At 39.5% G+C, this 13,009-nt stretch overlaps 2 protein-coding genes across 2 annotated transcripts in view; one reads left to right on the top strand and one right to left on the bottom strand.

Moving 5' to 3' along the window:
* LOC144664528 (PCI domain-containing protein 2-like) overlaps positions 1 to 13,009 on the bottom strand; it is a 29,166-nt gene that overhangs the window by 3,424 nt on the left and 12,733 nt on the right. Inside the window, exons 16-17 of the mRNA XM_078525703.1 lie at positions 9,688 to 9,767; positions 6,943 to 7,009 (exon numbers count right to left, since the gene is read on the bottom strand). Of these exons, the coding sequence (XP_078381829.1) occupies positions 6,943 to 7,009; positions 9,688 to 9,767 (147 nt within the window). The remainder of the gene's footprint in view (positions 1 to 6,942; positions 7,010 to 9,687; positions 9,768 to 13,009) is intronic.
* On the top strand, positions 1,534 to 6,314 carry LOC144664534 (retinol dehydrogenase 8-like). Its single transcript, XM_078525708.1, has 3 exons — positions 1,534 to 2,003; positions 4,366 to 4,639; positions 5,749 to 6,314. Exons 1-3 carry the CDS (start codon positions 1,628 to 1,630, stop codon positions 6,083 to 6,085), a joined length of 987 nt encoding a protein of 328 aa, XP_078381834.1. The 5' UTR covers positions 1,534 to 1,627; the 3' UTR covers positions 6,086 to 6,314.

Below are 13,009 nucleotides of genomic sequence, written 5' to 3'. Positions count from 1 at the left end.
TCACTCCGGAAATAAAATGAAGACTGTGAAATCAAATTCACGCCGTAATTATTTTCATTTCGCTCTAGCTTTTCAGTAGCTTTGCTCTGTCTGTTGCCTTGAATCGATGCGAGTCACCTCGCCAATGTTAACAAATTGCTTTTACACCTTCGTATGACTTTGAAATTCACAAAAACAGAATACTTATATCGTCGGTCAATGCCGTATAACTGTCCAAAAGTTACCACTTTACATTTTTTGACACGATTTGAGGCCACGTGAAATGTAAACATCAGGTCGAATGTTGTTTTCGCTTGTTTGCTCACGGACTCATTTTCTGTCGGTTATCTACTGTTACAACTTTGTAAACTCACGGTTTTCGTGAAAGAGGAGTTTGTTCCGTTTCGTCATTGAGTCTTCAATCTTTCTGTGGTCATAAAATTACCACAGGCTAAAGTCACTGAAACTTTTATGGGAGAAAATTCATTTCATGCGGCGAAAGCAAAATTGCCATTAATATAATATGCAAGGTCAGTTGTCGCTGTGGCGGCATCCCAAATCTTTCTTGCCTTGTCTTTCGTCAGAAACAAAAAATAATCACAACAAACACGAGTATGTAACTTAGAAGAGTGAAAACAACGGACTTTTCAAACATGAAATGTAGAACGTTTCTATTCACTTTCTGCTCACATGCGACATAAGACACTGCATACGACGGAATTGGCACTTGAGAAGTCCTTTGAAACAATTCCATCCCGTTTCGCGTCTTCGCGCTTGTCGTGAATAAAAGCGTCCTTCGTTATTCTTTACTGTGCTATCACCAACGAAGAGCAATACAATTTTATCAGAAAATTTCTTTTGAAGAATTTTTCAGCCTGTGAAAGCCAACTTTTGATTACGTTTTTACGAGCGCTACTGAAAATTCGGTGCAGTCAGTGAAAATTTAGGATCGAAACTATCCAATCAAATACAAGGCAAGTTTCCTGAGAGGTCCGCAACTGTTTCAAACGTTGTTGACTGTTTAAATTTTGTTGCAAATCTATTGTTTGCGGTCTTGGACGTTATTGGTCCATTTCTAAAAAAGGTCGCCATTCTTTGTTCTCAATTAGCGTTGTGATTGGTTAACTTTGTTGCAACTGTCCCGGTTCGAGTATTCGCACTGTAAGTGTTTTAGCTTACGAGGCGAAATTTTTGGCATAATAGGCTATTGCTTCAAAGTAAATACTCAATATTTTGACCGGTCAAAAACGAGACATGACCGAGCAAAAATTGATTTGGCCGGTCAACATGACCGGTCAGTATCCAAAAATTATTTTGAGCCCTGTAACCAACTGAAATGAAACTTTTTCTCACCAAAGATCACACTACTCCATTTTCAGGGAAACTAAGAGAAAACAAAAAGAGTCTTGCGTCCTCTCTAAGGGAAATGAAGCCTGATCACCGATTTTATTCGCGCCTAAAGTCTGTCTTACAAACAGACGTTGGACGGGGAGGAAGGCGTGACAAGTAGCTGATAAACACGTTGAAATCTCAAGTGCACCATGGTAACGAAAGTAACGAAGTGTCGACAGAGAGCTGCTCATACGATCTTGATCAAGAGATCACAATCCACTGAAGCACTGAGGCGACCTTAACGTCGTGTATCAGAATGGGGCTGACCGTATCCCGACAAACCGCCACTGTCACAGCTTCTAGTCAGCAGCAAGAGCAGCAGCAGCAGCAGCAGCAGCAGCCGGTGCCGTCAGTGGAAGACACAGACGTAAGCCCTAGAGTTGTTTTAATCACTGGCTGTTCGACCGGCATCGGTCTCGCCACAGCAGCCATTCTTGCTGCAGATGCTGACAAACGCTTCAAGGTGTACGCTACGATGAGAAATCTAGAAAAGAAGACTGCCCTAGAAGAAGCAGCTGGAAACCATCTCGGGGAAACACTGTTCACCAAAGCCTTAGACGTTTGCAGTGAAGACGCTGTGAACAGTTTGGTGAAAGAGATCGAGAGCGAGGAAGGACGGATTGACGTGCTTGGTGAGTTGTTTAAGGGTGTAAGGTTGGGGAGGCTGTCCTTTGAAAGTGAAGGGATCAACCCTCCTATTTTCCTTTCCTCTCGTTTACTTAACTTTCGCTTTTCTCTGGAAATATTAAAGAACCTGATCGCATGTGGAGTTTTCATGGAGGAAGGTCGCGTACAAGAAAGTACTGCTAATTTAATTTAAGTGGAACGAGTGCTCCAATCGGAGAGTGTAGTGTTTGACTCCGAAATATATGTAGCAACTAAGATTAACCTTCAAACCTATATAACCGTTCATTAGTTCACAGTGAAGCAACAGTTTCCACTTAAAAAAAAAAAAAAACAGAAAAACGCGGTAAATGTTTCCTTTTTTCAAAAGATGGTATCAGCAGTGAAAGTATCAGAGGTATTGTTTTTTGCACTGCGAAGATTTCACACGGCACTCTTCTTATAATGTCTGACGGTCTGAAAGCTTTCTTCTGAGGAAATATTCCGCTCTCAAACAAAAGTTTCATTCATAGATGGAAATACTTAGGAAATGTTCAATTTGCGTGACGGATTGTTGATGTAGGGAAAAGGTCATGTTGCTTTAAATATAACTTTGGAAACATTCGCTTTCATGTTTGACAAATCAAAGAAACTTTACTTGCCAACTCGCTTTTTGACATGTTTTTGCTTTTTCTTTTAAGGCAAAAGACAAGAAATTCTTGTAATTCATACCTGGAAACGCGCCGGAGGATTTAAATCTTACATATAATTACATTCGATCTTCTGAAAGCAGATTTGGTGACACGTCCGGCTGCAATGCAGGCTATTTGAAAGCCGATCTTTTGAAATGAATGGAATGCTTGTTCCACTTCAGTGCTAGCGTTATCTCCGTAGGAATTTTCACCCAACAAACAATCTACCGCATGAGTGTAGTTTAAACTCTAAACTAAAAATATAACATCCCGCGAAAACTTCACCGGCAAAAATTCGAGTGTTTTCTGGTTCACATTTCCTCTTGAAGATCGCCAAGGAAGTGATACCTAAAAAAAGTTATTCGACGCTTGGCAGGCGGGAGAACTTTTTAACCCATTGCTTGAGAACATTCATGGATAATAGGTCATAATAACAAGCCCGTTCCCGTCTAATTTGCATATTCGTGTCTACGTGCTTGTTCCATTTGACTGCGCATTATCTAACACCTAGCGAAGCGTTTGCTTTCCCATCTCAAGTCAATGCATGAGTGTAGTGTAAACACTACACTAAAAACCAGTGCTGTCAGAGTAGATATCGCCAATATATTTATTAGTAGAAATAAGAAAAATATGTCCTGCACAAGAATTTAGCATGTAACATTGTTAAACACCGAGCGAATTTAGTGATAAACTGGCGCTGTATTTTACAAGTTATAAACAAGACGTCAAAGATCAAAGAACTAAATTGTGTTTACACAGTGTGGTGCCCTTGGCCTTACGAATGACCAATTAATTGACTGACACTTCAAAAATGAGAGCTATTAATAAATCCATTGGGCTCGTCACGCAATCTTTGATTCACGAGTAAACTATTATTTTGAAGTTTCCTTCGATTTGAAAGGAATCAGAAAAATGACTTAATATACCGCGACATTGTTCCTTAGCGGAAATCCCAAGGAGCGTCAATTCCTCTGGGGCGCTAATTTCAACGCTACTAATCTTCGTTATTTTGAACCAAATGCTTGATCCAGCCCAAACATTACTTTCTAGTAAGACAATTGTAAATTTATAGCGGCTCTCACTTAAGTGTCGAAAGTAATTTGCGTTTGCTTTAGGTTTGCATTACTACACTAAGTGATTGGTTAGAAAAAAAAAAACTCGCGGCATTTTCTCAGCCAAAAAAAAAACAATCGTGACTCGCTCACACACGTTTTCCCGCGCTTCGTGCCGGCTGCATCTATATGCTTGGATTTTTGATTGGTCCACTGGAGTTCTTTGTTGTTGGCCAAGATGATTGCTTTGATTTTGCCTTTTCGACACTAAATCGAAAATCGCTCTAATTTAAACTACGTTAATAAACACAGGCATTAATTTCCTGTCATGAGGTACTTATGGATCAACCTTCCTTTTGCTTGGGGTAAAATATGCGAGCGCACCGGAGGGAAGGAGGAGCAGGGGGCGTCCGAAGGAAACAAGGAGGAGAACAGTAGAGGGTGAGAAGCGGAAGATGGGTATTGCCGCCACCTGGGCAGAGGCGGTCAATGTTGCGGAAGACAGGGTAGAGTGGAGGAAACTGATCAAAGGCCCTATTCTCCCAGAGGAGAATTAAGGATTCAGATGATGATGAAAATATGCGAGCTCTAAACTTGTGCTTTTTTTTCTCTCCTTCTCTCTGTTAACTGTGTGTTACCACAATCAGTGAACAATGCTGGGCAAGGATTGGTCAGTGTGTTCGAATGCATTCCCATAGAGACAGCACAAAACTTATTTGACACGAACTTTTTCGGTGCCATGCGTGTACTCAAGGCTGTTCTCCCGGGCATGAAAGCGAGGCAGAAGGGACGCATCATTAACGTGAGTAGTATCATTGGAGTGAATGGCCACCCGTTCAGTGAAATATACAGCGCATCGAAATTCGCTTTGGAAGGTCTGACTGAGAGCCTTGCTCCGACGCTGAGAAAATTCAATATCAGGTAAAAAAAAAAAAAAAGGAATACAATTTTTTGTCATGTGAATTTTTTTTAGTAAATGACACAGGTATACTCAGAAAAATAAATTCCGAGTGCTCCCAACACAAGTCGAACCTATGATCTTCTGATTAGTATTTCGAACGGTACACTAACCCCCCCCCCCCCCCCACACACACACACACACACACACACACACTCCCTTCTATAATCCCCACGGGAGCCTAGCCCGGGGGGGGGGGGCACTCAGAAAAGTTTTATACGGGCCAAGCTCTTACCCCTTACCCTTTTATATACCATTTTGGCAGAAATTGTACCCCTTTCGTAAACCTTTTACTGAAAAAAGGTACCCCTTTTTATATGCCTAAAAGACATGGCATAGACTTAGAACAGAACGTTTTCTTGTCATTTTCATGTTGCGCTTTATAAATTAAAATAATACAGCCAAAAAGTGCGTCTGTTCAAAATATTTTAGTTCAAGGCCCTTTTAAAAACCTAAATGACGGATTTACATACCCTTTCATATACCTAAACTTGTGAAATCCCTACCCTTTTATATACCTGAAGCCAGAAAAAGGTACCCCTTTCGGGCGGAGCCTCTCCGTGTATGTCATTATATGGAGGGGAGAAGGAGTAGGAAAGAGGTGTTAAGACGGAGTCCGCCGGGCTTGTCGAGTATTGATTGGAATAAATCGTGTACTAAAATTGCTTGCATCTTTCTGCAAACTTCTGTGTTACTGTTCAAATATCTTATCAAAAGAAATTATTTTTTAACAACACCAAACATCGAAAACAAATTACAAAGTTCCACTAAATTCTACTGAATTGCTTAAAAGATGACTTTACAAAAAAGCTATACGTGAGATTTTACCTATCACTTGTGACCTTTGGTTTTCTCAGGCTCTGATAAAAAATTGTTGTTGGCGTTATCACAGATACTTTGATTAGTTACATCTTTTACTTTAACTTTTAAAAAGGGTAGAAAATAACGCACCACTATTTAAATTATTTCAGGTACTCCATTTTTCCAACTAAAATTAATATTTCTCGATTTCCTGATGGATAAATTCCGTCTTGAACAGGTCATACAACTTTCGATTTTGATTATACTTCAGGTGTTCTCTGATTGAGCCCGGGCCAGTGACGACATCGTTTAATGCTAACGCCAAGTTAATGAGAGAAGGGATTGATACATCAAGCGCTGACGAGAAAACTCAAGCCTTATTGAAGGACGCTTTGAAAGAAATGTACCGCACCGTCACATCACAGAGTCAGGCTGCCGAGGAGGTGGCAAGCATTGTTAAAAACGTGTTGCTGAGTTCTGCGCCACATCTGCGATATCAAACAAACAGCCAGTACGGGCCAGGAGAAGTGCAAGCTAAGTTTTCTGATCCCACTGGAGATAAAGCTATTGAACTCATGGAAAAACGCTTCTATCCAGATACACAGTGACTCAGCTGTGACAAGTAAAAACTGTTTAACAATAGATCTGACAAGAGAATAAGAAGTCGGCTCCCAACATACATTATCATTTTAAATAAGCATCAGAACTGCTGTACACTGTGACACTTGGACAATACTAGTGTTTTATGAAAAAAAGACGTGAAAACTCCAGCTGCACAAATGCAAAACTTTCTTCAAACCTTAGGCCTCCCTGGTCCTGGAGTAGGAAGCAGGGGAGGGGGGGCAAAGACATGAAAAGGAGGGGAGGGGCATTTAGGCAAGTAAAGCAGGGGGAGGGGAGGAAAAGGCGAGTAAAGCAGGGGAGGGGAGGCAAGGGAGGGAAAAAGAAAGAGAGAGAGAGGACGGGGAGGGGATCTGAAAAGAGGGGAAGGGTATTTCAAATCATAAATTAACTTGCACAACTGAAAACCATTGTAGAAGATTTCTCAAAAAAGGAACCTATCAGGTTTCTATCCCTAGCAGTTGCATCTGCAAGGTGAGAGATCAAAGAGAGGAGGGGGGACAGGGGGGGGGGGAGAAGGGGAGTGGGGGTTATATCTGGCATGGTATAACTGAAAGGGATATTAGTTTCCCTTACCATGAAAGATGGCTTTTGGTTATGGGTGTGGAAAATGAAAGTATGATGGTATTACAACCCTCCAAGTTAAGACCATTTTAGTCCCCATGGCAACTAAATTGGAACCAAAGTCGCCAGCCTGGTGACTAAAATCGAGAAGGATTGAAAGCACGAGCATAATTTAGCAACTGAAAGTTTTCACTGGCGACCAAATTTGAGCAGTCGTTGGCCAAATGGCCACTAAAGAAAAAATAAACTTGGAGGGTTGTATTAATTCGTCATTTCTTACCTGCATTGCTTTAAGAGCAACAACAAAACCGTCTAAAGGTAGCTGATGAGTTTTTAAAATGACAGCCCTAAAAAGCACACAAAAACATTTTCATTAGTTCAGGAAGTTTAGATGTTACTAAAGGGAGTCAAGGTTAGAGATTATAATAATATTATTGAGAGTAATAACATTTCTGGCTGGTTAAACGCCTTTTTGCCTATAATTTTTTTGCAAGCTGCTCTTTTGTGGGGAGGGACAGGGGGCAGGAACCTGATAGCGAAGGGGTGGGAACTAACAGAGACAGGCAAGAGAATACAGGAAGTGGGATTTCTAAGGTGGCAGGAAACAGAAGAAAAAGGGAAAATTTGGTAACAGAAAAACCACCAAGAAGTACCATGGGAACCACTGAAAGAGGGTGGAGAGGAACCAAGGAATGAACAGGAACCAGGAAGTTAAGACCTCCGTGCCATTCCCCCCTCCCCCTGTCACACACCCCCAACTCTACTTATTCAATAACATTTTTACTGTACTTATGCATTTACTTATTTATAACTCTTACTCCAGTAGAAAACACTTCATACACACTAAAGGTCCAAATCAGCAAAAGTGAATCAAGAATGAAATTAACAAATAGATTTCATTTTGCCGTGCGTCTGTTCAGTAATAGATCACAGATGACGTCAAAATGTGGTATGAACAGAGAAGTGGCCCACGAGGCGCTAGCCGAGTGGGTCACTGATGTTCATACCACATTTTGACATCTTCTGTGATCTATTACTGAACAGACGCACAGCAAAATGAAATCTATTTGTTTTATATAATAACACAAGACTTCAGCACACTTCTGTGTGAGCAATGCTGCCGTACCGATGAGCTAAGTTGTTTTGATTTCACTATTAAGTTTTCGTTAACACGAAGCATTGTTAATGCGATTGAATAAACAGAAAAATGGTCAATTGAAAGTCAATGAAAAAACTAACCTTTATTCCGATTTGGAAAGTTGTTCAAATCTGTAAGCATTAACCAAAGCGTTCAACCGCAATTCGTTTGTTTTCCGTGGCGTCGTCCAACTGTACAACATCGGTCAAACTTTCATACAGATTTCGGATAATTTCTCGAATAATTCACTGTCTTCTTCAAGCTTGTTTCGCCCAGTTAAATGCTTCGAAAGGTGAACGATGCTTGGCGTATTGTTTCTCACTGAAGATTTGTAATTAAGCTGAACTTTTTTGCTTTGTTGTGGCCCCGCAAGTTTGAAAAACTTTGCCGACAACTCTGATTTGGACTATGAACTCTGATCACGCACGCGAGTCACACCACCGCGTGACGTCATCCATGTGTCTGTACTCTGATAGATCATAAGTAAGAACCAATCAAAATGCGCGTATAATTCAGGTTATTATATAATACAAAATAGATATTCTGTTCTCTCTTTCCCGGCCTGATCAATCGATCAAAATCGATGATGGGAAATCAATCAATCAATCGATAATGGTTAGTTAATTGATATCGATTGGCATCGGCCAATCGATGACCAATCGATAGTCACAAATAAAATTTCCTTAATTACATCGATTGTCATCGATTGCTATCGATTTTCATCGATTGTCATCGATATCTTGCGGCGGACTTGGCCCGGCGTGATCAATCGTCTAGGATATCCGGAAATAGATTTTCGCAATCCTAAAACGACATGTCTGAAGCGGATAAAGCAATCCCGGGAGCAATGGACGTTACACTTGTTATTAAGTGTGTGGTCAAAGGCTACCATGCCTGCGACTTCACCGTTGAAGTTGGCGAGGAGTTTGTGGCAAAGAGAAAACAGGGAGAGCTCGGGAACGCGTTCAAAGTAATTAATCAGCGTGGACAATTTCCGGATATCCTATCCTGACGATGGAGGTCGCTCCTGCTCAACAATTAGACATAGCAATGGACATACAGAAAATATCCGTGGATTCTTTTTTCGCTATCCAGTATATTACTTCGATGCGAAGAAAGATCGACTGTGGTATTTGCTTGTACACTTGATTTTTCTTTTAGAGATTATGGGAATCTATCTAGATCAAGCCACTTATTTTCGAGTTATTTTCCTGTTGCTGTTTATTCAAGTTTATATTTCTTTGGCTTGTTTAGCTTACGTAATATTGTACCTGCACATAACACAACTTTTTCTGTTATATTTCTCAAGTAATCTATACGCTAGTGTAAACCTTGCCCCATTTCTTAATAACGTTGTTTTTTATGCATAACATGACAGTGTATCGCGAAAAATAATGAATAAATGAGGTATTGATCACTTTTAAGAGCCACTAAGTTGATGTAATAACACCCATATTGAATCAAACCAAATAAAAAAAGATCGATGAGAATCGATGAAAATCGATAAAAATCGATGACAGTCGATGAAAATCAATGCAATTAAAAGTCACAAAATTTTCCGTCATCGATTGGTCATCGATTTCCAATATCAATCGATTAATTGGCATCGATTATAATAGATTGGTATCGATTATCCTCGATTATCGGTTTCATCGATTGATCACGCCAGGTCTCTATTAAAGAAATAGGAAACAGTAGCTGCTTGTCTGTGTAACTGATTTGTGCGACAATCAATCTCAAAGGTACATTCAACTCATGATCATAGTCAGAAAGAATCTTTCAAAATCTACAGCATACAAAGTCTGTAACAAAGACGTCCAATACTTTGTTACAGACTTTTTACGAGATGCATGCAAGATTTAAGACTCATTTAAATCCAATACTTACACTTTTTTAAATAAGTTCCTGTATGTTATGATCTTTAACTTCTCTAAGATCAGGTAAACACCACACTGAATAAAAAATGCCTGAAATAAAAACAGAAAGCAGAAGTTTGAACGCTATTTTGAGGTATAAAAACTCATTGTGCACGCTCAGCAGAGACTGTAATAAAAACTTACAGGAGTGTATAATTCAACTGTATTGACAGGACATTTTATCCAACAGTGCATGTTTGGAATAATCTGAACTGTGACTTAAGGTTGTACAGGACCCTTGATTTCCTTATGTATCTATTACGAACTGCGATAAGTGAAGCCAACAACAAATGGAATATTCATAAGACTGTAAGTTCTTTGTATAAGTAATTACACATCATTGTTCTCAGCTCTGGGTTCCTTGTGCTGAAACAGCAAATTATCATTATTACATTGTAGATTCACAGCTTTGAATACTGCACTTTGTTGTAAACACTATTAACATGGAAGGTCTTTGGAAGCAAAACCTGCAATTTTTCTGTCCAAGTTTTCTCTGCCAATTTAAAATTTCAGGGGTTGATTCACAAGGAACATACACTTGGTATACTCTTCTATACTGTGACAGAATCAAACTAGCATGTTTCAAAGTTTTGGATATCACTTGTTTTCTCTCTTAGAAGCCAATAACTTCTAGCAATTTTTTAATTCGAGAATTTCCTTCTGTCTTGGTACAAAAGAGGTTTTGATATATCACTCTAAGTTACTGTATATGATCAGTTAAGTGTCATTGTCAGTAAGAACCGGGCAAGCTCCACGGATCGAGGTTGCCCGATCCCCTTCAAACTTTCAGCGTTTTTTCTCTATCGGATATGATTACGATCAGTACTATTCTTAGTAAAATAAAATAAATTCTTTCGGATTTTGACCACCCCCTAGTTTTTGGAGCAAATTAAGCAAGATACGGTGGAAAATTTATGTCAACTTCCACGGCTAATTTTTCTAACGTCAGATAACCCTTGATCATTTTTACGACTGTTACGTATTGTCCGGCATATAAACAACTCATTTCTGTAATATAAACGATTTTGGATAAAAAGCTTTACTTTGGCTCGACTCCAAATATTAGCATTTTTTGGTTATCAGATGCAAGGCAATTTTTTGCAATTTTTAAAGCCAAGTTTCTCAGAAGTGCGGCAGTCTCCTTTGAAACCAAACATATCTTTTATGAGTCCGTCCATAAGTCTAAATAAATCCGCAAACTCTCATTTGGCAAGTCAAAATCCCGTCGTGTGAACTTCCTCACAAATTGACCAAATTAGCATAATTTGATCTAATTTGCATAATTGTTGATTTCCCAGAAAATTGTCACGCTTCTTTGTTTCATGCTGAAGGTGTTTATTATCTTCTTTTTTAGTATTAATAAGCACGATAGACTACTTTCTGAGAATAGTAGGTATACTTAAAAGAATTTTCCCACTTACAAAGTAAAAGTCTATCCTACAGGCTTCCTAAGAATTTGACCAGACTTGCACTATGCCTATTTTTTTGGGGAAAACTTTACTGATGAGCTGTTCAGATGCAAACGATAATACACATCATCGTATTTTGTTTGTTATGAAACTGATTGGTTTTTCAGGCGTAAAAAAGTCCCCACGTTCGGACTGTTCGGTGTCTGATCATATGCTATATTGAGTATACGACTGAACTGAAATGGCACTTATAACTAACATTGTGTGTTGTATTTAATCTACAATAAAGCAACAAGATTGCCAGAACTAGTTAATCTTCATAACCAAACATCATGCCAAAAAGGTGGCCAGTTTAGTTACGCGTTGCGCGCAAGAAGCTTGTTACTACACTTAAACCAGAATTTAATACACGTTTCAATATTGTTTCAATTTTTTTGTTTGACAACGTGACAGTATATAGAGATTGTGTCAACAAAGCTGATTAATACGCTATTTTGTTGTTGAAATCTCCCAGCTATTTCGTATTTACTTTTGTTCTGTCGGGGACGAAAAATGAAACATTTTTTATCCTTGATCACGTCTATACAGTGACATTTCTTACAGCATGTAGAACTATAGTCTAAATACTAAGATTTTCACCTAACTAGTGAGATAAGTTCAGAGCTGAGTCCGAATGATTAATTTGGGTACGAACATCGATAGGGAATAACAGAATACGAATGACGAATTTTTACTGTGGAATAATGGAATAGGACACCAGCAAGGTATAACATAATTTTAATAGAGCTGTAATAATGGAGATGCTAGAGCTGGTTAATGAAATCTCAATTATTCCTCTTCACCCTTGCGTTTCTAACCTAAATGGCAGTAGATGTCTTTGGTAACTACATCTAGACAAATGGCATGAATAATAAAACTTCGCAAATCCAATTTTGATATCTAAACAGCAAAAGAGAACACTGACGATTCTACGTAGCTGGCGGTTTGTTGGCACGTAATGTCGAAGACGGGCTAAACTAGCCAATGGGTATCCTCGCGATTTAACATGTATTTAGAATGCCTGTCATCTCAGAGACTCTGTGTACCTAGCTTACAAGCCTTAATGGAGACGATGGGTTACAAAAAGCGACATAGGTGCATTTGGGACAATTTAGCTTATGTCGTAGGTTCCTTGGCAGAGTGGCCACCCCCACCCCCACACATCCCACATCTCCTTTCGACATCCTTTGTGCCAAAATTATTAGTTATTAGCTAAAAGCTTTTAGTTAAGTTACTTTTGAAAGCACGTACAAATTTCGGAAACTGCTTCAATGGCCTCGATGAAAGTCTTTTCTTGATAACGGTCCGCTTGTCATCAGATGTAGCTGCTTGCAGATTTCTTTCAGGACAACTAGTTTGAGAGGCAAATTTTGGTTTTAACAAGGTTGCAAATTAACAAGAAACAAAAATTGATGGCTTTGCTTGCCCATGTCATCCATCAACAAACTTTTGAGAGTGTCCAAGGCCATCTCCGACACCACGGTGAATGTCTTCCTTAGTGATCTCCTCAGGGTCAATACCCCTATAGCGCTGCACATCTTCTTGGCGTAAGATCATGCTGCTGCTCTGTTGTGCAGTCCTGCTCTCTCCAGGCTTAAAGGTGAGCTGACCATCCTCGTTTCTAAGCATCTTCGTCTCCGTCGTTACCTGCAAAGGATCGGCCTTGTTTCTAGTTCTTGCACGCTCATCGAATTTTTTAGTCAAAAATGTCTGGACGTTATCCGCCATTCTGGTCGAACACACAGGTATTAAAACAATAATAACAACTAAAATAGCGATCGCAACAATGGTCACTGACAAAGTCATCAACATCGTAGTCGTGACAATCGCCATTTTCTTCTTCCT

This window comes from Oculina patagonica, chromosome 8, assembly GCF_052425735.1.
Source record: "Oculina patagonica isolate OP01 chromosome 8, crgOcupat, whole genome shotgun sequence".
Lineage (NCBI taxonomy): Eukaryota > Metazoa > Cnidaria > Anthozoa > Scleractinia > Oculinidae > Oculina > Oculina patagonica.
This window is presented reverse-complemented; position numbering and strand designations above follow the sequence as displayed.

What these genes read in the sequence shown, in the direction of transcription:
- LOC144664534 (XM_078525708.1), top strand. Translation starts at nt 1,628, where the DNA reads ATGGGGCTGACCGTATCCCGACAAACCGCCACTGTCACAGCTTCTAGT. An exon ending in AGGACGGATTGACGTGCTTG is followed by an intron (nt 2,004 to 4,365) that starts GTGAGTTGTTTA and finishes TACCACAATCAG; the next exon opens with TGAACAATGCTGGGCAAGGA. An exon ending in CTGAGAAAATTCAATATCAG is followed by an intron (nt 4,640 to 5,748) that starts GTAAAAAAAAAA and finishes ATTATACTTCAG; the next exon opens with GTGTTCTCTGATTGAGCCCG.